This window comes from Phodopus roborovskii, unplaced genomic scaffold (genome assembly GCF_943737965.1).
Source record: "Phodopus roborovskii unplaced genomic scaffold, PHOROB, whole genome shotgun sequence".
Taxonomy (NCBI): Eukaryota; Metazoa; Chordata; class Mammalia; order Rodentia; family Cricetidae; genus Phodopus; species Phodopus roborovskii.
Window position 1 is genome coordinate 18,957,035 of NW_026126410.1, and position 23,183 is coordinate 18,980,217.

General features: G+C 40.2%; 1 protein-coding gene across 3 annotated transcripts in view; it reads left to right on the forward strand.

Annotated features, from left to right (window-relative positions):
- Positions 1-12,800, forward strand: part of Fyb1 (FYN binding protein 1) — a 129,062-nt gene extending 116,262 nt beyond the window's left edge. For all 3 annotated transcript variants that reach the window (XM_051182503.1, XM_051182504.1, XM_051182505.1), the window contains 4 exons: positions 37-199; positions 5,818-5,851; positions 7,784-7,815; positions 10,457-12,800. In XM_051182503.1, coding sequence (XP_051038460.1) covers positions 37-199; positions 5,818-5,851; positions 7,784-7,815; positions 10,457-10,479 — 252 coding nt within the window. In that variant the 3' untranslated portion in view covers positions 10,480-12,800. The remainder of the gene's footprint in view (positions 1-36; positions 200-5,817; positions 5,852-7,783; positions 7,816-10,456) is intronic.
- Positions 12,801-23,183: the final 10,383 nt, after the last annotated feature.

Genomic DNA, 23,183 nt, shown 5'->3' on the forward strand with positions numbered 1-23,183 from the left:
AGAATACAAAGCAGTAATTTTAATTTATTTTTTCAGTATGATGGTGAAATTCGAGTTCTCTATTCAACGAAAGTTGCTTCCTCCATAACTTCTAAAAAGTGGGGAGCTAGAGATCTGCAGATAAAGCCTGGAGAATCGCTTGAAGTTATTCAAAACACAGATGACACCAAAGTTCTCTGTAGGAATGAAGAAGGCAAATGTAAGTCCCCTGCTGAAGCCACACTGTGCATCTCAAAGCCAGTGGGGCCACAGTGGTCACTCATCTCTACTAACTCATTTTGTTCTGTGCTTTGTGGATTGTAGGACATGCTAAGAAACTGGAGATTCTGGTGTGCTGCGATCAATCAATTCTATTTTTAATGTTTGGGGGGGGTTGAGATTGTAATATAATTGTATCATTTCCCTCCCTGTCTTTACTGTCTCTAGCCTCTCCTTAATATCCCCATTACTCTTGTTCAAATTCATGACCTCTTTTTCTGTGTGTGTATGCGAGTGTGTGTGTGTGTGTGTGTGTGTGTGTGTGTGTGTGTGTGTGTGTGTAGTATAACCTGCATGTCTGTTCAGGGCTGACCATTTGGTATTGGATAACCAATTGGTGTGCTTTTCCTTGGGGAAGATTATTCCTCTCGAGCTCGGTGTTCCTTCATCGTCTTGTAAAAATGACAGTGAGTAGAGGTTGTGAGTGCTACTCAGTGGCAGAACACAGGCTTGAAATGTCAGTGGGAACATTGCTTAAACTTCGGGTACATTCCAATCAAGAATTTCATGTCCATTCTTTTTCTCACTAATGTATTTGTAATTTCTAAGCTCACTGATAACTGCTTCAGTTCTAGGTACTCTGAAAGTTTTATCTCAAACAGAATGACTGTGTGAATATCTCTTATACCCTCCTAGGGTGTTTTGTTCATCATATAGAGTTTTCTTTAGGTTGTACTGTGTTTTAGTTTGACTTCCTTATCTCAAAGTTGACTACAGTGTGGGACTAGAGAGATGGCTCAGCAGCTGAAAGTGCTTACTGCCCTTCTAGAGGACCCGTTTGGCTCCCAGTACCCACATCACACCCCAGCTCACAACCAACTGTAACTTCAGCTCCAGGGAATCCAACAACTTCTTCTGGCCTCCACAGGCACCTGAGCTCTTGGGCACACAACCCCAACACAGACACACACACACACACACACACACACACACACACACACACACAGAGAGAGAGAGAGAGAGAGAGAGAGAGAGAGAGAGAGAGAGAGAGAGAGAGAGAGTTAGAAGTCAATGTAAATTCCAAATGAGGTTAGAGAGCAGGAAAGTGTTATCAAATAAATGGTCAGCACCTGGATAATTGAGCCCTAATGCTTCTGTGACATTTACCAGTTACCATCCTACCAAGTAGGAAGCAAATTGGGTTTATATTCAGCAGATTAAACAGAAGGCTAAATGCTGCTCCTAAGAAGGTGTGAAGGTATTCAGGATGTTGAGCAAGCTAACAGAGTGTGCTGGAAGCCGGAGAAAATCTCTCCATAAATAGAACAAAATAGTTAAATATTGGCAGAAACTAGGACCAATGGGTGCTCAAATAGTTGGAGAGGGAGGGGCACTATGAATATTTGAGACTGGCTCTCAGATTAAGTATTACAGCAGAATGATTGAAGTGATGTGCCTATTTAATTTCACTTTTTGCCTTTTCAAACCTGCTTTTGATCATTCTTAATTTTCTTAATTGCTAATCCATTCTCCATACACTCACTAAGACTTGGAATGACTGCTGTAGAAATGTATCCCTTTCTCCTCTAGGTACCACAAGTGGCCTTGCAAATGGTATCCATCTTTCCCACATTCTCAAGAAGCCAATCCACTTCTATGTTAAACAGATATTTTCAAGAACACACACAGTCTTTAGGATAGCATATGACACATGCCCTTCCTGATCCAGCCTAATGGAGAGCAACTGCAGTTTGCTGTCTAGAATAGACATCCAAAAGTAAAGTACATGTTTGTCATTCCCTGAATAAATTATGCTGGTTCATCCCACTGTGCAATTTTATTTGACTTGGAATGCATAATTGTCCAGTAAAAACAACTCAGTGACCATCTTAAATTGAAAACATCCCTACCCTCTACTCCCAGCTACCCCAGCATGATGAATCTCACCCCAACTCCACTACTTGGACTTCTGAGTGATTTGTTTCACTATTTTGTGGTTCTTTTTAGGCTTTGGGCTTGTGCAAAACTTCATAGAAGTGTTCTTGATGTTGGATTGTCAGCACTAGTATAAAGTCTCACACCTTGAATGGGGCTTGGTAGATTCAAAGGAATGCTCTAGATTTCTACTCAAACAACCAGACAAAAGTCCGACATAAACACTCGCAAACACCTGAATAGTTTAGCTGGTTAGCAGACAGTTCTCTGGCTTGGCCTGGTGAGCACTGTTAGCTTATGGATCACTATGGACTCTAATTCTGTCCCTTCCTTAATTTTACATCTTCTCATGACCAGCAATGACACTTTGCAGTTCAGCTCCAGCATGACTAATGTTTTCCCCAGGCTCCGTTCTTCTTCAACTTATCACAGAAAAAGAATGTGACCTAAGGCTTATACCGAGCCATCAAGAGGTTAAAGTATAAAGAACAATCCCTTTGTCACTGTGTGGAGCAAAAGCCTCTGGTGCAGACATTACCCAATTCAGCCAGGTCTCACTCACTCTGCAAGTGCGAACTGTGTAGGCAGTGGCATCTTAAATATATAAATATATACACATATATTTATATATTTCTGGCACATTCTCAAATGTTTAAAACTGCTAACTAATATTTGCACATGTTCCACAATCTGATGCACATGAGCTAATAGTTTTCCCACCTCCTGTCACTGGAACAAAACTTTGTACAAAAAAAAAAAAAAAGAGCCATGAAAAAAGGAGTTGTTCGGGCTATATTGTTCTGTTTCCTTTAGGCATCAGAGAAAGAGATTTCAAATGGCTGGACATTATCACATAGCTACTTGATCATTTCTTTAAGGTTTTCTTTCTTTCCTTCTTTCTTTTTTAACAATACATGCTCATTGAAAATAAGATGTTATTCAGAAACTTAAAAAGGCAGTGAGTACCAGCTGTGTTAGCACACACCTAAAATCCCAGTACTTAGGAGGCTGACTGATGATGTGAAGCCAGGAGTTCAAGGACTGCCTGGGTGGTGTAGTGAAAATTCACCTCAAAAATAGTAAAAATTAAATAAATGAATGAAATGTTTAAAGTAATTCTAGTAGAAAGAGAAACAATACAAAGAGACAGAGAAGAACAGGAAATAGATTAGTTCTTGTGAAAATCAAATAATGAATTACATTCAGTATTATCCTCCCTTCATTGTGTTTCATTTCCCTTCCAGTTTGCCACTGGTTCACTTGCCTGAGCAAATCCACACAAATACAATTATATATTTTTTACTGCAGCAGACCAAATTCAGTAACTTCACTTTATTTTCTGCAAAACCAACAAATGAAGTAATAAATAATAGACAGTCATTTCAATTAAGGAAACATTGAAACTATAAAATCAGTTAATTTCTATTTTTCCAAGGCTTTTGTCTATTTCCTTGGAAATTCTGTATTTCTAATGTCTTCTCACAGATGAGTTGTTAGTCCTGAGACACATCTACACCATAGCAAGCAAACATTTTAGGAGGAAATTGACTGGCAGATATGGGGGATGGGTGTTACATTCCTGACTATTCTACCCCATGACATATTTCAAGACATTTGTTCTAACCACTGTGTTCTGCTCTGTTAGCAGGAGGCTTCCAAATAACAACTTTATGTGATATGTGAGAACCCTGAGAGTATCAGCTCTCATAATTTTGTAAGGCTAAACATAGCAGCCGTTCTGCACCATAACCATGATTTTGTTTTGTTTTGTGGGTTTTTTTCATACTCTATTAATATCCCATATTGGTAAGTGAATATGAGCCATGTGAACAACTAGAACATTTTCTTCCTGCATAAAAAAGAATTTCTAGGAACTATACTGCCAAGATTACATAGATTACATAACAATTCATGGTAAGTCACTTGTCTTGACACTATCATGGACCATCCTTGAGTAGAATAGACTTTTAACACTTGAAAGTGCTAGACAGCAAAGTCTGTGCTACATTAAAAGTCAGTAATCCTGTAAAAATGTTATATAAGTGATTTTACAGTTAGTGAGTGAGTTCTAAATTTTCACATTATCATGGAACTAAGATAGAGTGGGGACAGCCTCAACCCACATGTGACCATTTACATTTTCTTATTTAGTCATTTATATCCCCGCCCCTTCCTTCACATACGCACAGAGACAGGGAGAGAGAAGAACAGAACTGAACAATAGTATCTGCAAAGGAATCAACCACAGAAGAGAAAGACATTATTTAGAACTCGTGAGCAAGGAAGATATGGGAATATTCTAAAAGTGTGAGAGTGTAAGAGAGTATAGCTTTTATAATTAACGCATAAAGTTGAGATAACTGAGCTGTGTATTATGAAGTATTAACTTTGACCATGTAAAGGACTGTTAATAGTGGTTTAACCAGGTTTACTGTTTATCATATTTGAGTTTTAAATTAAAAGTAATTTAGTTGAAAAGTAAATGACCTAAAAGCATCAGCAAATAATAATCTTCATTTTCAAAACGGTGGTTAAGTAAATGTTAATTTTCCTTTCACAAACATTATTTCTCATAGTTGTCCAGGGGGGTTTTATTGGAAACATTTAATGTTATTAAATATTAATATTTAATAGTCTTTATCAACGGCTTATAATCTTGCATGTATACTGCTAAGGCAACCTGAGTTTAGTTCCTTTGACTCACAGAGCTGGAAGAGAGAACAGATTTCTTCCAGGTTTCTTCTGACCTCAAAATGATAATATTAAACCAAATAAACCCAATTCAGGAAGACAAATGCCACATTTTTCTCACACCTATGGAACCTATACGTAAATGTGTATGTGGGAAGGGGGTCTAGGGAGAAGAGCATGAGAGCAGAAAAGGGGACCTTAGAGGAAGGGAAGGGATAATGGAATTCATGTGATATGAAAAAGTAATGGAAAATATTTGGAAGGAGGGAAGAAATGACTAAGAGAAGGGCAGGAGACACGGGGTGGGCAGCCAGAGAAGGACTTATGTATGAAAATAGCAGAGTGAAGTTGCCTTTTATGCTGTCTTTAGAAAATTAATAAAAAGAGCCAGGCATTGGTGCCACATGACTTTAATCCCAGCACTTGGGAGGCAGAGGCAAGAGAATATCTGTGAGTTCGAGGCCAGCCTGGTCTACAGAGCTAGTTCCAGGAAAGGCTCCAAAGCAATACAGAGAAACCCTGTCTCGAAAATCCCCAAAAAATTAATAAAAAGGAAAAATTTAGCAGGAAAGGGATTGGTGAGAGATGCTAAGAGGAAGGGGTATAAGCATGATCAAATTACTCTATAAATACATTCTACATAGATAAAATTATTCAATCTATTATCTTTATAAAGATTTTTTAAAAAACTTTATTACTGTGTCTTTGTAGGGTGTGTCATGTGTCATGTGTGCCTTGCAGAGGTCAGAATAGGGCATAAGAGCCCCTAGCACTGGAGTTACACACAGTTATGAGTTACTTGGTATGATTCTGGGCATCAAACTGGATGCTGTGGGTAAGAATGGGGCTCTTAACCATTAAGCCATCTCTCCAGTCTCCCAGTATATTATCTTATAATACCTATTCACTTGTATGTCAACTTGTGAAACTAAACATTACATATTTTCAAAGCTGTATCTGGAATTAAAATGCATTTCCTTTTTTCCTTTATAGATGGTTATGTCCTTCGGAGTTACCTGGTGGACAAGTAAGGCCATTTTCTTTTATTGATTATTTGTTAAAAAGAATCCTATGGTTTCCTTAAGGAAAAAGTATTAACATCATTTCTAGAATGCGATGGATTGGACTATGATAATAAATTGAAAACAATGTACTATATTTATATAAATAACAAAGCTCATCTGAATTCGCAAGGCAGCCTGGCTCACTCATGGTGAATAGTCTCATATACTCATTATTGAGCTGTCTGCCCAACAAACACTGAAGACACACAGGGCAAAGCCACTGCCCTTTACACTAATTGTTTGCATTTTGCTCATTAATTATTATGGTATTAGAACTGTACTAGTTAGAGCCAAATGCTGTGTGCTGTAGGTTCTAATATCACCAGTTAATAATTGCTCATGGTTTAGCCCCCAACTGAAGATTTTGCTATACTCACACCAAGCACAGTGCTCTATTATGTTGCCTTATTGAAACTATGCCACTCAAAAGATAATAATCAGTGACTCTTGTACTCTTATGAATAAGATCTTTTCACAGTCTGTCACAGCCTGGTACTTTAAAGCCCTTGGACTCCTCTAAAACACTTTAAGATTCTACACCAAGAAACCCAGATCAGAAAATCAACCCCACTATCAGATTAAGCAATAGAAATAGTCGTAAAACTAACATAATGAAAGAATCAAGGATTCACAAATCATTTACCGCAAGCAACAGGACACACGTGTGATTAGGGCACACCAATAGAGGGCAGACAGGAAAAAGACTCTAACACCTTTGTTTTCTTCAGCATATTATTACAGTGGTGGGCATGGCACTTCTGATAGTCTTTGTCCCAAGAAAGATGCAAATTTTATGGAAAGAATGTGTTGCAGGAGACTGAAGGATGGTTAAAAGAAAATGGAAAAAGAGCCCCAAGTGTCTATTGGCTCACTATCTATTAAAATGCATACATCAATAGACATTGAAGGGATAAACAGCAGGAAAATCTGTCCTCTTTGCATTCACATCAGATTTCCTTTAGCCAAAGGTTCCCTCCATCTCCGAGAAAGGATCCAAACAGAAGATATAGGCAGCATCTGCCACAGTTGGCAGCAACAAGGAACCTGCTGCCAGAGTTAGGGAAGGAACCAAGAGCTTGTCTACCCTAAGTGACCCAGCTACCTCACAGCTCTGAAGCTTGGAACTGTTTCCTGCATCTGCAGATTGTTTATACTCATAATATATTATTATATCATTTATAAATTACTCATTAGACTATGTACTTTCACTATCAAAGCTTACCTCGAACTCATATTTGTGTCTCCCAGAGCATCAGAGCGACTCAGTGTTTGTTAACAGAATACTGAGTAAAGCTTCAGGGCTAAGCAAAACCTGAAAATGTGAAAAAGTAGCCAAAATCACTGCAGTAGACGTTATCCTCACAATAAGTAATATAAAAAATTCTATGACTGCATATAAACTAGAAACACAAGAAAACAGTATAGCTATTACCCATGCCAAATATATTTCATTCATTTAAAATTTTAAACATTTTAAACAACTAAAGGTATGAGTCTAGTACTAATAACTGTTAAAATTCATTGCACTTTAGGATTGAGACACCTGAAGGAGGGTTTTGCCTTGGCAATTTAGTTTGTTTAGCTCTGTACCTAATCCTTAGGGAGTTCAGACAGTCTCTGCCCATGGCAATGCTCAAAGTAGGATATGATCTGTGCCCTTGAGGCATGTGTTTATTATTCTGCTTATAGAATGAACTAGGAGTTGGTAGAGCCAGGGAAAGAAGATGCAGAGATGAATGTAAAATCTTTGTCCACTCACACATACACATGCACAGCCTCACTTCTCACCTCTAAATGTTTCTGATATGTAGCAATCATATTGTTGCTAGCTTCTATATATTAATGTTGGGAAGATACTTTCTATAAAATAAAAATGTATTTTTTTGTGTTTCTAGTGATGGAGAAATCTATGATGACATTGCTGATGGTAAGTCTCATGCAGCTCCCACCACAGTAACAGAGAAAACAGCTTGCAGGCTTCTTTACAGCCACCAGATACTATCAGAATTTGAGTTTCTTTAAAATGTGAGGGGAAAGTATTGATCTGGTGTCATAGGGAGAGGGAAGGGTCATCTTCACAGAAGGCAAGGAAATTCAGTGAAAAGAAGAGTGTGCTTATTCTCCAGAATGAGGAACGTAAGATAGCCATGGTGGTTCAGGCCTGCAATTCCAGCACTTGGGTGGTAGGCAGGAAGATCAGAAGTTAAAGGCCAGAGTTATGTATACAATGCAAGTCGGGGGCAAGCTTAGGTCATATGAGACCCTGTGTCAAAAAAACAAAAAACAAAAAACAAACAAACAAAAAAAGAAAACAGGACAGGGAAGAGATGGAAGACATAGGAAGGAATGAAGGGAAGGGAGAACTATTTGGTAAATGTTGTATTGTAACATGAGTTAAGGGTCGTTGTTTTTTTTTCTAAATCAGAGAAATGCATTCTTAGTTAATAAATAAGAACTTGTTTTAAAATTAACAATATGCATGCCACAGCAACCATAATGCCCAAGAAGTTAACAATAGGTTATTTTTTGCAGCCTATAAAATATGAAACAAATCCTAAATGAACAAATGTCAAGCTGGCAAATGTTAAAATGTGAGACAAACAAATCTTTGATCAACAAATGGGTACATATTTCATAACTAATAGTACTAGTAAAATCATGAGGTATTTTTTATATGGTGATTTAAAACACTAATCTCAACAAAATGTGTACAGTTGTCAGCATGTTGCTCTTTGGCCTCTGTGTGTGTTTATGGATGTGTGAGTGTATGTGTTTGTGGGTGTGTGTATGTGAGAATGTGAGTATGTGAGAGTGTGTGTGTGGGTGTGTGTTTGTTTCGTTGGAGACAAGGTCTCACTGCGTAGTTTCTGCTGGCCTGTAACTTGCTACTTAGCCCAGGATGGCCTTTAACTCACAGAGATCCGCCTACCTCTGCTTCTTGACTGCTGGGTTAAAGGTGTTTTTTATACCAGTTCTGGCATCAAACCTATTTCCCTAGCTCGCAAACAAATGCTTTGCCGATAGAGTCATCTCCCAGCCCTGACCCTTTAGTCTTTAGCTTAAGATACTTGTCGATGCTTAACTAATCTCATTTCCAAAAAGTGATGTTGTTAGAATTCAGGCATCTGTACTGGCCTGTCCTTGGGGTTCTGACAGGATACACCCTCAGCTGCAGCCACTAAGAGCACCACCTGTGCATATTCACTATGTTCCGTTTTTAAAAGGCCCTGCACCTCTCTCTCTCTCTCTCTCTCTCTCTCTCTCTCTCTCTCTTCCCCCTCTGCCACTCTCTCCCTCTCCTTCTCTGCCTGTCTCTCTGCCTCTTTCTCGCCCTTGCTTCCTCCCATGCCACCTCTCTGTTGTCTTCTGCCACTCCTGTCCAGAGACCAGGCTCCCCTTTCCCCTCCTCCTTCCCACATCCACTTTCCCCAATAAAAATCCCTTCCACCCAAGCTCTGTCACATGGCATCTTTCTCTTGTGCACCTCTTTTAAAATTGCAACAGATGTGATGTCAGGATAACTAATTTTTGTCTCATTTGATGAAGATTCCAGGAATGCTGTTGAAATTGGGCTATCATGAAGATGTCTTAGTTTTTATTACTGTGATGAAACACCATGAGCAAAAGCAAGTTGGGAAGGAAAGGGTTTATTAGGCTTACACTTCCACATCATTGTCCATGATTAAAGGAAGTCAGAACAGGAACTCAAACAGGATAGGAACATGGAGGAGTGCTGGTTACTGACTTGTTCCCCATGGCTTGCTCAGCCTGCTTTCTTATAGAATGCAGGACCACCATCCCAGGGATGACACCACCCACAATGGGCTGGGCCTCCCCCAGCAATCACTAATTAAGAAAATGTTCTACAATCACATAGAGGAGGTATATTAACGGATGCTCCCTCCTCTTTGATGACTCTAGCTTACGTCAAGTTGACGCAAAACTAGCCACTATAGAAGGTTAAATATATCAAATTTCATTTAACTAGTTTTGTTTGTCTTCTTAATATAAAATAAGTTTTACTTAAAAAATAACCTTAATTCTGAAGATATTGAATTACCCAGATCTCTAACTTGAAACACTTAGGATGTGTTGTATATAATCTGTATTTAAAATGTTGAGGCCAGATGTGATGGTCCAGAGCCAGTGATTGGAATATGGAAGCAGGAGGCTCAGGTGTTGAAAATCCTGTTCAATGATATATTGAGTTCAAGAGCAGCCTGGGCTTCATGAAGACGTGTTTCCAAAACCTTAATAGAGAGTTAGGAGAATGGTTTAGAAGGTGAAGCTTATATTGCAATCATGAGGACCTGAGTCTTCTGGCTAGCACACACATGAAAATGACAGGCACAGTGCCAAGTTCTTATAATCCTATTCCTGGTGAGGCAGAGACAGGAAGATCCTTGGGTAAGATTGGAACTAATGAGAGACTCCATCTCAGAGAAAGTATGTGGTTCCTGAGGATGTTACTAGAGGTTGTCCTCCAACACATGTATATATGAACCTGCATACACATGAACATGTAAAACTTAATGCGTTAATTAAAGTTGTATTTTCTTTTCTTTCAGGTTGCATCTACGACAATGACTAGCACTCAGGCTAATGACTAGCACTCAAGCTGTCCATTCTGCTGTTTCTGTTAGTGGACAACATGAATTTTAATTGGGATGATCTTGGGTATCATAGAAAAATATGAATGTACAAAATGAAATTTCAATCTCTTTATAAAATTTTCTAATTTTAAACTGGGAAAATGAACTCTGTTTAGTACATCAAAAGATTGGCAGTGAGATACAAGAATGTATCCCCTTTTTTTCTTTCATTCTCTTTTCTTTTGAGCAGGGGGTTCTTACTTTGCAGTTTGGGCCATCTTCCTGCCTCAGCCTCCCAATTGCTGTGAAACAGACATGAGCCGCCACAACTGGTTTAAGGATCCCATTTTATTTCAGTTATGCTTATGAAGGCACTTTGTTTTTAGACTACCATTAGGGAATCTTCCCTACCATATCTCCTTTTAAAGAAATAAATAAAATCAAAGACGTCCTAGAGGAAGAAGGAAGAAGAATATAAAGAATGAATTTTTATTTTTAATTCCACAAGAAGACAACTTACTGCTCGTGCTGTGCCTTGCATTACCTGTTCAAGTTGCCTACCCAGACAAAGCAGAGCTAGCTCCTCTAGTTTCTGAAAGACAGCACAGCAGTTTAACATTTGTATTGAATTTTCTCTCTCTGTGCACTGTGAAATCATATGTTAATGATTCAATAAGCATGCTTTATATTCTGTATGCACATCTATGATTAACCTGTTCAAGAGTCTAAAAAAGGTCTTATTTTGTGGATCCATACACACATGGTTGAACACTGTACTCTGTTTAGATGTCATTGTTAACTAGAGAAATGGAGGGGGACGCATGGCAATTGTGAACCCTGGAAAAAAGAACCCTGAAACTTACTCCCATCTTACAATAACTCCTTACTGTGAAGTCTTTTTGGAAGGTTTTTGTGTTTTGCTGTCAATTGCCTCTGCAGAACCTAGTGATGTTTATAATCACTTTACTAGAAAGTTGTTCAGTTGAAGGAACACAAGGCAATAAATCCCAGTGGTTGGCCTGGGATGCTCCCCCATTGAGACATACTCCTCTCCACCTCCTACAAACTGCAAAGCGCTGGCTTTTGAATGCTAAGAACACTAAGCACCATGAGCCAAAATACAACACCTTGACAGCCAAAAAGATAACAGATTGGAAAATTTTTTTGAAATTAGTAAATGCTTCTGCTGGTCCTATTATTGACCATGATGCAACCTTGCCAATATTCATTACCCCCCCCCTTATAGGACAGGATTCAATTAAGTTTATATCAGCATTTACCACTACCCACTATTTAAAGCTTTTATGGTTCCCCCATCTCAGATGCACACTTCAGAAGGTTTTCTTTTCTATTTTAAATCATTGATTAAATAATGATTAATTCATTATTATGCAAATTGCAAAGATCCATTGGAGTTTCTGAAGAGTGACTCCCACTGAATTTTTTAAAAGTCAAAAATTGGATGGGATAGAGAAATGACCCAGTTGGTAAAATGCTTACATGGCAAGCATAAAGATTGAATTCAATCAACAAACCCCAGATGACAAGCATGTGTGGTGACCAGTACTTGCAATCCCAGTGCCAGGGAGGCAGAGGTAGGAGGATCCCTGGGGCTCAGAATAAGTCTCTCTATCCTAATTGTTGAGTTCCACACCAAAGGAAGACACTTTTCTGAGGAGATGGACAGCAACTGAGGAACAATAGCCAAGGTTGTCCTCTGGACTCCACGTGTATATGCCCTCACACACATAGGAACATGTGCACGCAGACAGAAAGACCTATAAGGTAGCTCAAAGCCTTCAAAGGGTTAGAATTGGGGCTTCTTTTAACTGTTTTGAAATATTAAAAATGTCAGCAGTGTCTATGGCTCAGTTTAGAGAATACAGGACTCTGAGTCTCCAGGGTTGGACATTACCATCTCAGATAACCTTTGATTAGAAGCACTTTGGTGGCATTACTATCCTTGAACTTCTTTTGTCACTAGATACAAACTGCATGGCTCAAAAGTGGTTGTATGTTAACTTTGAAATCAACTATAGATTATATGTGGACTACATTCCAGTAATTTTCCATGATTAAGAACAACATAAATTCAATGCAAATGTTATACTTTTTAAAAATCCCAACTTGGATCAAGAGACTATTTCAGCTTTGATTTATATTCAAAGAAATGGACAGATACCTATGAGAGATTTATGTAATAATTATTTAATATATATTTGAAGTGTTAATTTTAATATGCTAAATGTGATTTTGTTGTAGATTGTTTGTGGAATTTTGTCATGTGGGAAGAACTGCCAATAAAGTCCCTTAGCAGCAAGTGGCCCTGCCTTCCACTTCATATGCACATCAAGGCCACTGGCTTCCTCTCCCTAACGTGATTGTCTACAGAAGAGTCCTAGCTGCACCACCCTCCCCACTGCCTCTCGATACATTGCTTCTGATTTGTCTTAGAAACAGATAACTAAGTAGGATTGTCTCCAACTCCCTGCAACCTAAATTTAACCCGTGTTCAAAATGCTCAGAGGGTAAGATATCACAACCTGAAGCAGAGCCATAACCAAGGGTCCCATTTCCCCCTAACTTCTCTCTGAGTTTCTTCCTACATAATCTATTCATGCTCTTTATTTCCATTCTACCTCTTCTCTTTCTCATCTCCTCCCCCTCCTTTTTTCTCTCTCCCTCTTTCTCTGCCATATCTCTCTTCTCTCCCTCCCTTCTTTCCGCATTCCTTCCTATCTTTCAGTTCTGCTGTGAGTAGCTTTCTCTGCATATTTAAAATATACTAAAATATTTCCTAGCAGTAAGAAATCCTGAGATTTTTTTTTTTAAAAAACTTGAACCTAAATACTTTACTTGCAACCCATTTCAACATTCCCTTTCTCATTCCATTATCTTAAAATGGAGAAGTGTATGCACCAGCTGTTACAACATGCCTCAAATTCCTCCAGTTGTCTGGAATTTGACGACCTTGAGGCTCCACTACTGTGCTTCAGATAGCATCATCAGTTTTGTGTGGAGACCAGGATCCCTACAGGGTGTCCTAACCAGCGATTGAAGATAACAGGAGCAAAAGACAGCATACAGACTCTTCACAGAGCAAACCCAGTTGAGGCCTCCCTAGAAGCCTTTCCAACCTCTCCTCAGAGTTCTAAACATCTTACCTCCTGCCTTCACTGGGGCAGGTATGCATTGCTTGCTGTCTGTCACCAGGCTCTTCCCCCTCTCCTGGATGGCTCTCTTGCAGACACCTGCTCTTTCCTGTCCACCAAAAGGAAACTCCTGCATTTTCAGCCTATCTTGGTGTCAGCTTTCCAGGGAAGCCAGACTAAGCACAGTACAGCTTGAAAGAGTATTAAGTCCTGTATCTGTCTGGGCAGTGGTGGCACACACCTTTAATCCCAGCACTCAGGAGTCAGATGAAGGCAGATCTCTGTGAGTTCGAGGCCAGCCTGATCTACAGAGTGAGTTCCAGGGCAGCCAGGGCTACACAGAGAAACCTTGTCTTGAAAAAACAACTCCATCCCACCCCCCCCCAAAAAAACAAAGCAAAAAATAAAAACAGTAACAACAAAACCTGTATCTGAACCCTGGGATAAACTGAATCAGAATTTGGAGGAGTAATTTTGGAAAGCATCTTTAAATAACACTAAATATGAGTTTGATGCTACATTTGAGCATTCCACACCCTGTTCATCCTTTCTCATGTTCTCAAGATCCACTCCTTCTCCAGATGGCTCCAACATGGCTTCTGCTACCATCACTTTAAAGCTGTTTCTATGTGATGTCCCCAAAGACCCTTATAGTAGTTCATCTTCATTTGACGGAGTTTAGAACTGCCTAGGATATGAGACACACCTCTGGATATTTCTATAAGGGAGTTTCAAGAAAAGTTTAATCGAGGAGGAAAACACATCCTGAATGTGTACAATACTCTCCCTGAGACCTGACTGAATAAAACGGAGGAAGCCAGCAAATCATTCGTCTCCTGCTTCCTGACTACAGACACAGAGACTAGACACTTCACCCTCCTGCTGCCATGCCTTTGCCACACGATGGATGCTGTCTTAGTGTGTTCTGTTGCTGTGAAGAGACACCATGACCACAGCAATTCTTATAAAGGAAAACATTTAGTTGGGGCTGGCCTACAAGTGCAGAGATTTAGTCATGGTGGGAAGTATGAGAACATACAGGCAGACATTGTGCTGGAAAGGTAACTGAGAGTTCTACATCTGGGTGGGCAGACAGCAGAGAAAAAGCCCACCCTCATTGACACACTTCCTCCAACAAGGCCACATCTCCTATTAGTGCCATTCCCTATGAGCCTGGGGGGGAAGAGGGCATTTTTATTCAAGCCACCACATTCAACACCCTGGGCCCATAGGCTTGTGGCCATATCATAATGCAAAAAATGCATTCAGTCCAATTTCAAAGTCCCTATGGTCTATAAGAGTCTCAACAATATTGAAAAGTCCAGTCTTCAAAGTCTGTTATGAGACTCATGCAATTTCTTAACTATAAACTCTTGTAAAATCAAAATCAGAAAGCAGATAACATACATCCAACATATCATGGCACAGAATACACATTACCATTCCAAAAAGATGGAAATGGAGTGCAATGAAGAAATACTAGCCAAACAAGACTGAAAAACATCTGGACAGCTCCAAACTCTACTCTGCAGCTCTATGTCTGATGTCAAGGTACTCTTCAGATCCTCAACTCCTTTCAGCTTTGCTGACTACAGCACACCTTTTTCTCGGGCTGGTGCCACCCCTGTTAGCAGATTTCCTTGGCAGGTATCCCATAACTACGGCATCTCCAGCATTTTAGGGTCTCCAATCCAGGCTTAACTTTCACAGCTTCATGTAATGGCTTCTCTGGACCTCCATGAAGGGACACCCCTGACACACACCTGGCCTCAGCAGCTTCCCTTATATGTAGAGGAAAATTCTACCACCCCTTTCTTCTGTCTTTGACTCTAAAGTCAGAAACATGTGACCAAAATGTCCAAGTTTTGCTGCTTGCTGGGGCTGGAACATGTTCCCCTTGTTCAAATGCATTTCCACCAACTCTCTGTGTTGATGGTTTCCTTCACTGACTAAGCTTGGCTGTCCTAGAACTTGCTTTGTAGACCAGGCTAGCTTCAGACTCGGAGATCCACCTGTCTTTGCTGCCTGAGAACTGGGATTAAAGGTGTGCGACACCACACTGAGCTCTAAGCTTTACTTTAATTCCTTTTCACCAGCTGGAAACTTAGCTGGGTGGGGTCTTGCCTTGAGGTTACCAGTATGCTTATTCCATGTAGCACCAGGCTTTTCTTTAATCTGTTTATCTTCTTGAACGCAGGATTTAGCTCCATTATACTTCCTTGTTTCCCTTTCTCCTCCACTGTACATTTTGTATTTTTCCTTACTCAGCTTGCTTCTTTTCATTATTGATCTGCATAAAACTGGCTGCTAATAACCACACAATACTAAAGCTGTTTTGAAATCTCCTCTGCCAATGCTGTTAATCCTAAAACTCTTCAGTTTAGCTTCAGGCAGAATTTTTGGATAAGGGCAGAAAACTGCCACACTCTTCAACAAAGTATCACAAGGATGATATCTAGGCCTCTTACTAATAGTCTTTTCCTCTGAAACCTCTTGAGTCTCGCCATTGTAATCTATGTTTCTCTCAATACCACTGTGTTCCCTGCTGCTATTAGTGTGGCCCATTAAACCCCACTTAAAGCATTCAACTGCCTTCTTAATCCAAAGTCCCAAATTCCACATTCTGCCAAGAACCATGGTCAGGCCTATCAAAGCAATACCCCATTTATGGTACCAACTTCTGTATTAGTTAATGTTCTATTGCTGTGAAGAGACACCATGGCAATGGTAACTTTTATAAAGGAAAGCTTTTCATTGAGGCTGGCTTATAGGTTCAGAGATTTAGTGCATTATCATCATGGTGGGAAGCAAGGCATCATGTAGGCAGACATGGTGCTGGAGAAGTTGCTGAGAGTTCTGCATCTGAATCCACAGACAGCAGGAAGAGAGAGACACTGGGCCTGGCTTGAGCATTTTGAAATCCCAAAGCCCACGCACATTGACACACTTCTTCTAACAAGGCCACACCTACTCCACACCTCCTAAGTGCATCACTCCCTATGAACCTATGGGGCCATTTTCATTCAAACCACCACAGTAATCCCTCAAACTGTGAGACTAAATAAAGCCTTCCTTCCTTCCTTCAGTTTTGTCACAGCAATATGGAAAGTAACTAACATATATTAACTTCCTAAGACTCCAAATGGAATTCTTCCTCTGACCTGTAAGCTAATTATGTTTCTTCTATAATCTTCCTCATTGGCATCTCCATTATCCTATTACCTAAGCTTGAAACTTAGCAATTTGTTTCTACTCTTTATCTTCTTTGTTCAGTGTGACACAGAGCTCCATGAAGCCAAGGACTCTTGCCTGATTTTCTTTTATATCATTTTATGAAGTGGTATTTGAAGCTATTACTAATATATTTGATAATGGAAGAGTGAGTAGGCGGTGTGTCTATAAAAATGTGTTGAGGCTGTAGGCTGCCAGTTTCTCCTAATTACTGTTTCAAGTGCCTTAAGAGCTTCATTGAATGGGTAGCTAAGCTATACCCATTACCTTCCCTGAAACATAGGTTACTGCTGACTTCGTATTCACTGAAGTAAACATGATGATCAAGTTGGTCACAATAGTGTTCAAGGCTGGGTTTTCTGGAAACAGATGGTGGGACAGAAAATAGATTAGAACTTGTCTCTTAGGGATTGGTGTCTATGAAAGGAAGAGGGAGAAAGATTGAGCAAAGAAGATGGTTGAATGTGATACAGGCCTGGCAAAGCTTGGAGCAAACAGAGAGGCCTCTGAATAAATGCTTCATCTGTTGTTTCCTTTTAGATAAGTGGTAAACCTTTAACAGGGTCCCTCATATTCATCATTGTGTGAGCCTCCTCATCCCAAGAGAGGCACAGCCTTGGGACAGATGACTGCAGCTGTGGCAAACCCGGAAGTGACAAACAGATGACTATCAGCATAACCCTCTCACTTAATTGAGAGAATCAGCTAGGTTGTATAACCTTTAACAAGATTCTGAACTTTGCAAGGACTCAAGGTCTTTTATTTATAAAATATGAAAGTACATACTTAGTGGTTAAAAATGAAATGAGACAAAATCATTGCTTTTTAAATTATGTGTACATGGAGTAGGAACATATGTATACATGAGTGGAGGTTCCTGAGCAGGCCAGAGGTTCCTGATCCCCCATGGAGCTGGAATTACCAGCAGAGTTAGATTATGAACCACTCAATATAGGTGTGGGAACAGAACTCGGGTCCTCTGCAAGAGCAGCAAATACTCCCAACCACAGAGCCAACTCTCAGACAGCCCCAAAATTATTCTTAGGGAATATCAGAATGTGTTTTGTTTACACATTAAGCTCAAAATCATATTTCTCCTACATATTCTCCCTTTGTTTTCTTGATAATTCAGCCCTCTAACATTCTTTGCTCACTTTTTGTAGCTCCATTGATGGTTGCATTCTATGAGAAGCACTGGTACTTAAGATGACAACATGCCAACTTGATATTCAGCTTTTGGTCTGGCATGATAGAGAGCAGTGACGACTGTGGCAAACTGTAGAATTTAAGTTCTGGGATCAGGAGTAAGTTGCTGATTGTGATAGGTATTTTTCCATTCAGATGTCCCTTTCCAACCTGCTTGTTAGGCCCTTTGAGCCTAACCTTTCTGGGCTCCCTCCAGATGATCATTTGACTTCTAGCTTCTATATCATGTGACCTGTGGGGGAACAACAGCAGCCTATCAGAGATACAGAGAATGAGGTTTCTTCGAATCTTTCCGTAGAAGTCCCCATAGCTGGTTGTGTCCTTGCTCCCCGGAAGTTCCAGCTCACTCAGACAGACTTTTCCACTTGGTACTTGTTATCTGATTTCTTTGCTTCCCCTCATCTGGCTCCTTCAGGATTGCAGACACACCCAGTAAATGTCAGTTGAAAGAAATCCCTCTATTTGGAGTTTCCATACACTATCTTTCCACTTGTAAACAAGCCTTTTCTTGTTTCCTCAGACATCTGTTTGAGTTAACCATTTGTTTTTCCAGCTAAGCCCTAGGGATACACGACTCAATTGTAATGGCTTATGAGTCCCATGTCACTAAGTTTTCCCGGAATCTAGATAGAAAGTCAGTCTCCATGTTTCTTAGTTACACAAGAAGCAATTAAAGAACATCTTAGAGAAGAGTGAGCATCAAAAAGTAAAAATATGGCATCTGGAATGATGGCTCCGGGGTTACACGCACTTCCTGCTCCTGTAAAGGGCCCAAGGTCAGTTCCCAGCGCCCACATCTCATGGGTTACAACTGCAGTTCATTCCTGCTCCAGGGGACCTAACACCCTCTCCTTGCCTCTTTGGGTATCGGAACTCACATGCACACACCTACACATACAATTAAAGTAAGAAAATCTATTTTTAGAGGTAAAATTGATGTTTTCACATTCTTCAATGTCTAGGACATTGCAAATACCACAGCTTGAAACCAAATAGAATTCACACATCTTTAACCCAATCACTCAGAGGTAGTCTCTTGTGAGTTTGAGGCTAGCCTGGTCTATATAGTGAGTTCCAGTACAGCTGGGGATACACTAGAGTCACACTATTCTAAAAATTCTAAAATGTAACTGTGGTTTGAGACATGTCTAACTGAGCACAGTACTCAGTAGCTAATAGCCAAGTTCTTGCCAAAGAACAGCAAAGAAGGACCAGGCGGTGTGTCTCAAGCCTTTAATTCCAGCACTTGGGAGACAGAGGCAGGTGGATTACTGAGAAATTGAGTTCAGAATGGCCTACAAACTTGAGTTCCAGGATAGCCAGGACTATTGTGGTGATATTTTACTTATGATCTAACAAATAAACCTTGCCTGAAGATCAGAGTGCAAAGCTAGCCACACTAGTTAGCCATAGAGCCCAGGCTGTGGTGGTACACACCTTTAGCCCCAGCACTTGGGAGATGAAGGCAGTTAAAAGCCATCCTGAGGTACACAAAATGAATCTGTCTAAAGGAGAAACAGAGCTCACACAAAGGTGATCTCAGCACTTGGAATGCCACGCCTTTCATCCCAGCACTAGAGAGGAATGTAAGGTGGGAGGAGACAGGAGCCATGCAGTCTGAGGTTTGGTGAAGAACAGTGCAGTCTGAAGATGCAGTCTGAGAACAGGATCCCTATTGGGAACTAGCAGTCTGCTGACCCCGCCCCCAACGATGGGCAGGACGCTCATGGCCATGTCACTGCTACATCAGCCTTACCTGGCTGCCAAGGGACTCAGTTTCACATGCGCAAGCCCCCCTTTTAAAGCAAGCATCAAGCGGGCCTCTCTCTCTCTCTCTCTCTCTCTCTCTCTCTCTCTCTCTCTCTCTCTCGCCCCCCTCTCTTCCTCTCTCGCCCTCTCTCTCTCTCTCTCTCTCTCTCTCTCTCCTGCTTTCGGTTGGCCACCAGCTACCCGTACGCTTTCTTTCCCTTCCCTCAATAAACTCCACGTGGACGCTGAGTCTCGTGTTTGCGTTTTATAGGCATTAGCTGCAGCAAAAGAACAACAATCGCCCCTTCAGTCTGAGCACTGGTACAAGTGAGAATTCTCTAGTGGCTTGGCTGCTTTGCTTTTCTGATCTTCATCTTTAACCACAATATCTGTCTCCAGGTTTTTATTATTCATGCTATAGGCTATTACACAGAGAAACCTTGTCTCAAAAATACATGAATGAATGAATGAATGAATGAATGAATGAATGAATGAATGAATAAATAAAAAGAAGTAGACCAAAGAAACACCTTCTATGACACCAGTATTAACTTAGTCACCTTAGTTCCTTAAAATGGGTCTTTGAGATAGTGTGATAGTTTTTCCAAAATTTTCTAATAAGTTAGTGAGTTTTATTTAGACATGTAAGCTGCATCTTTCTTTTTAACTTGATGATCTTAATACACCAGTAATCAGATGTGAAAGCATTACCCTATTATATCTCTAACAGCCCTTCTTAAAGAAATCCTTTCTAAAGTTAGGACAGAATTCAGATATGTCAGCTAGTACAATGTGCTTGCTGAGCCTCGCCCTAAGTGGGAGATGCTATGTTAAATGAAGCACTGAAATCCTGTTGCCTCCCACATACCTCAAGGGACCAGGGTTTTCTTATTTTTAATATGTAAAGATCTCAAAGAGATATACTAAGCTATGGGTGTTACCTAACCTTCAAGATATAAATAAATATGCAATGCTAGGAACCAGACCACACAGTAATAATAGACACATAAAACTTGTATATTCATTTAGAAGAGAAATGCCAGGGGGAAAAAATCTTCTAATTGGAGAAGTAGACATTAGGATGGAGTCTTGGGGTGTATTAGTTATTTTTCTTGTTGCTATGAAAAAATATCTTAACTAAAGTAAATGAAGGAAGGAAAGATGTATTTGAAATTGTTTGTGGGGTAGTCACCGTAGAGGACTGTTATGGCATGAGTTTAAGCCAACAGACCGTCTTCGTTAGCCAGCTAGAGACTACACTGGGTATTGGAGATACCAGTGTAGCCTGGAGACTTTCTCAGGGTGAGCTTTGAAGCACAAGTAAGTCTAGAGTGGAACTATGGAAACCAAAAGGAAAGTTTCTGACATTAAGAGACTTTCCCAGAACTACGGATGTAGATGGATTGGGTCTTTGTTTTCATTTTGATAGGTGGTACCATCTATGTGCTAAAGTTTATAGCCTGAATGGTACTTCCATCATGGAGCCAGTTGTGCTAAGGTCTCAAGCGCTATTACAACTCACAAGCGCTATTATTCAAACTCACAGTTTGAAGGTATAATCCATCATGGTAGGAAACAAGGCAGCAGGGGCATGAGGCAGTTGGTTGGTTGTTCAGATTTAGTCTGTGATCAAGAAGAAGAGGTCAATCTTATTCTAAAAATTTTCCCTGCCAAACTAAATAGCCTATTACTTTTAAATTTGACTTTACTCAAGTACTGAGGAAATGCAAAGAACTAAGTCAAATTCTTCACTAGAATATAATATGAGTGGCCCTTAGTTTGGGAATATAGTATAAATGGCCCTTAGTCTCAATCCTGATAGAGTCCTTGTTCAATGACTGTGATCAAGAAGCAGAAAGATATAGATGCTTGTGCTCAGTTCCTCTAAAATATATATATTGAAACCCTAGCCTATGGAATGATGCCAAATTTAGATGCCAAATTTAGGGTCAGTCATCCTACTCAATATAGACACTCCCTCACATACATAGGGATTCCAGATCCTGCAGAGTTAATGATCAATGGTAACCAATCAGTCGGTATCTTAGTTCAAGCTTGTACTGGCTGGTTTTGTGCCAACTTAACAGAAGCTAGAGTCATCAGAGAGGAAAGAGCCTCAGTTGAGGAAATGCCTTCATGATATACAGCTGAAGGGTGTTTTCTCAATTAGTGATTAAGGGGGAGGGCTGAGCCCATTGTAGGTGTTTCCATTTTTGGGTTGGTGGTCCTAGGGTCTGTAAGAAAGCAGGCTGATCAAACCATGGGGAGAAATCCAGTAAGCCTCTATAGTTTCTGTATCATCTTGTGCCTCTAGGATCCTGCCGTGTGAGTTTTTGTCCTGACTTCCTTCAACAGTAATATGGAAGAGTTAAGACAAATAAACTCTTTTCTCCTACCTTGCTCTTTGGTCATGGTGTTTCATTGCAGCAATAGAAACCCTAACTAAAACAAAGCTGCTACGATAAAGCACTATAGACTGTGGTTATCATATATATCACACATATTTCTCATGGTTCTGAACACAGGAAGTCCAATATTAGGGTACCAGTGTGGTTGGGTTCTGGAGAACCTCCTCCCTCCCAGGTTGTACACTGCCAACTTCTGTGTCCTATTTTTAGCAGAAGGGTCTCTCTCTCTCTCTCTCTCTCTCTCTCTCTCTCTCTCTCTCTCTCTCTGACTTCTTCTCATAAAGACTCTAATGCCATTTATCAAGGTTCTACCTTCATGACCTAGTCACCTCCCAAAGGCCCCATTTCCAAATACCATCATGTTTCAGATTCTAGTTCCACATCAAAATCTGGAGGGGAACATTCAATCAGAAACTGAGTTTAATGCAGAATTTCTGTCATGAATTTCTTGAGAGAGTGCTCTTAGGAAAAATTTTTTCCAGGATCAGGAAATGGGGGCATAAGGAAGAAGGTGAACAAAAATGTGAGTTCAAGTAATGCTTACTGTCAGCCTTGTCCTGGAGAAAGAACAGCACTGATTACACCTCCCTGAGATCAGGCTGGCCATTTGTTTACTCCATCTTAGTTGGTGGCTGGTGGAGGCCCACTCTCCACTCTCAGTTCCTGTGCATCACTTGGTTTAATTGTTTTTTGGGGCCCAACACACATCTCTGGAATATCTGCAGGTACAACAAATTTAGCAGCTAAATCCTATAGCAGCTGAGGGATAGATTTTTACCAGGGACACAGGGACATCAGGGATAGGCCAGGGACAATTATCATGAAGAAGCTTGCAAATTTCTGCACAGATAGTGATTCACTGAGAATAAATGTGCTTGTGCATTTTATGGACCAGACCTTATAGCCATTCCTCTCCATATCACGTGACTTGACTAGGTCCTGTAAGCATACCTAATC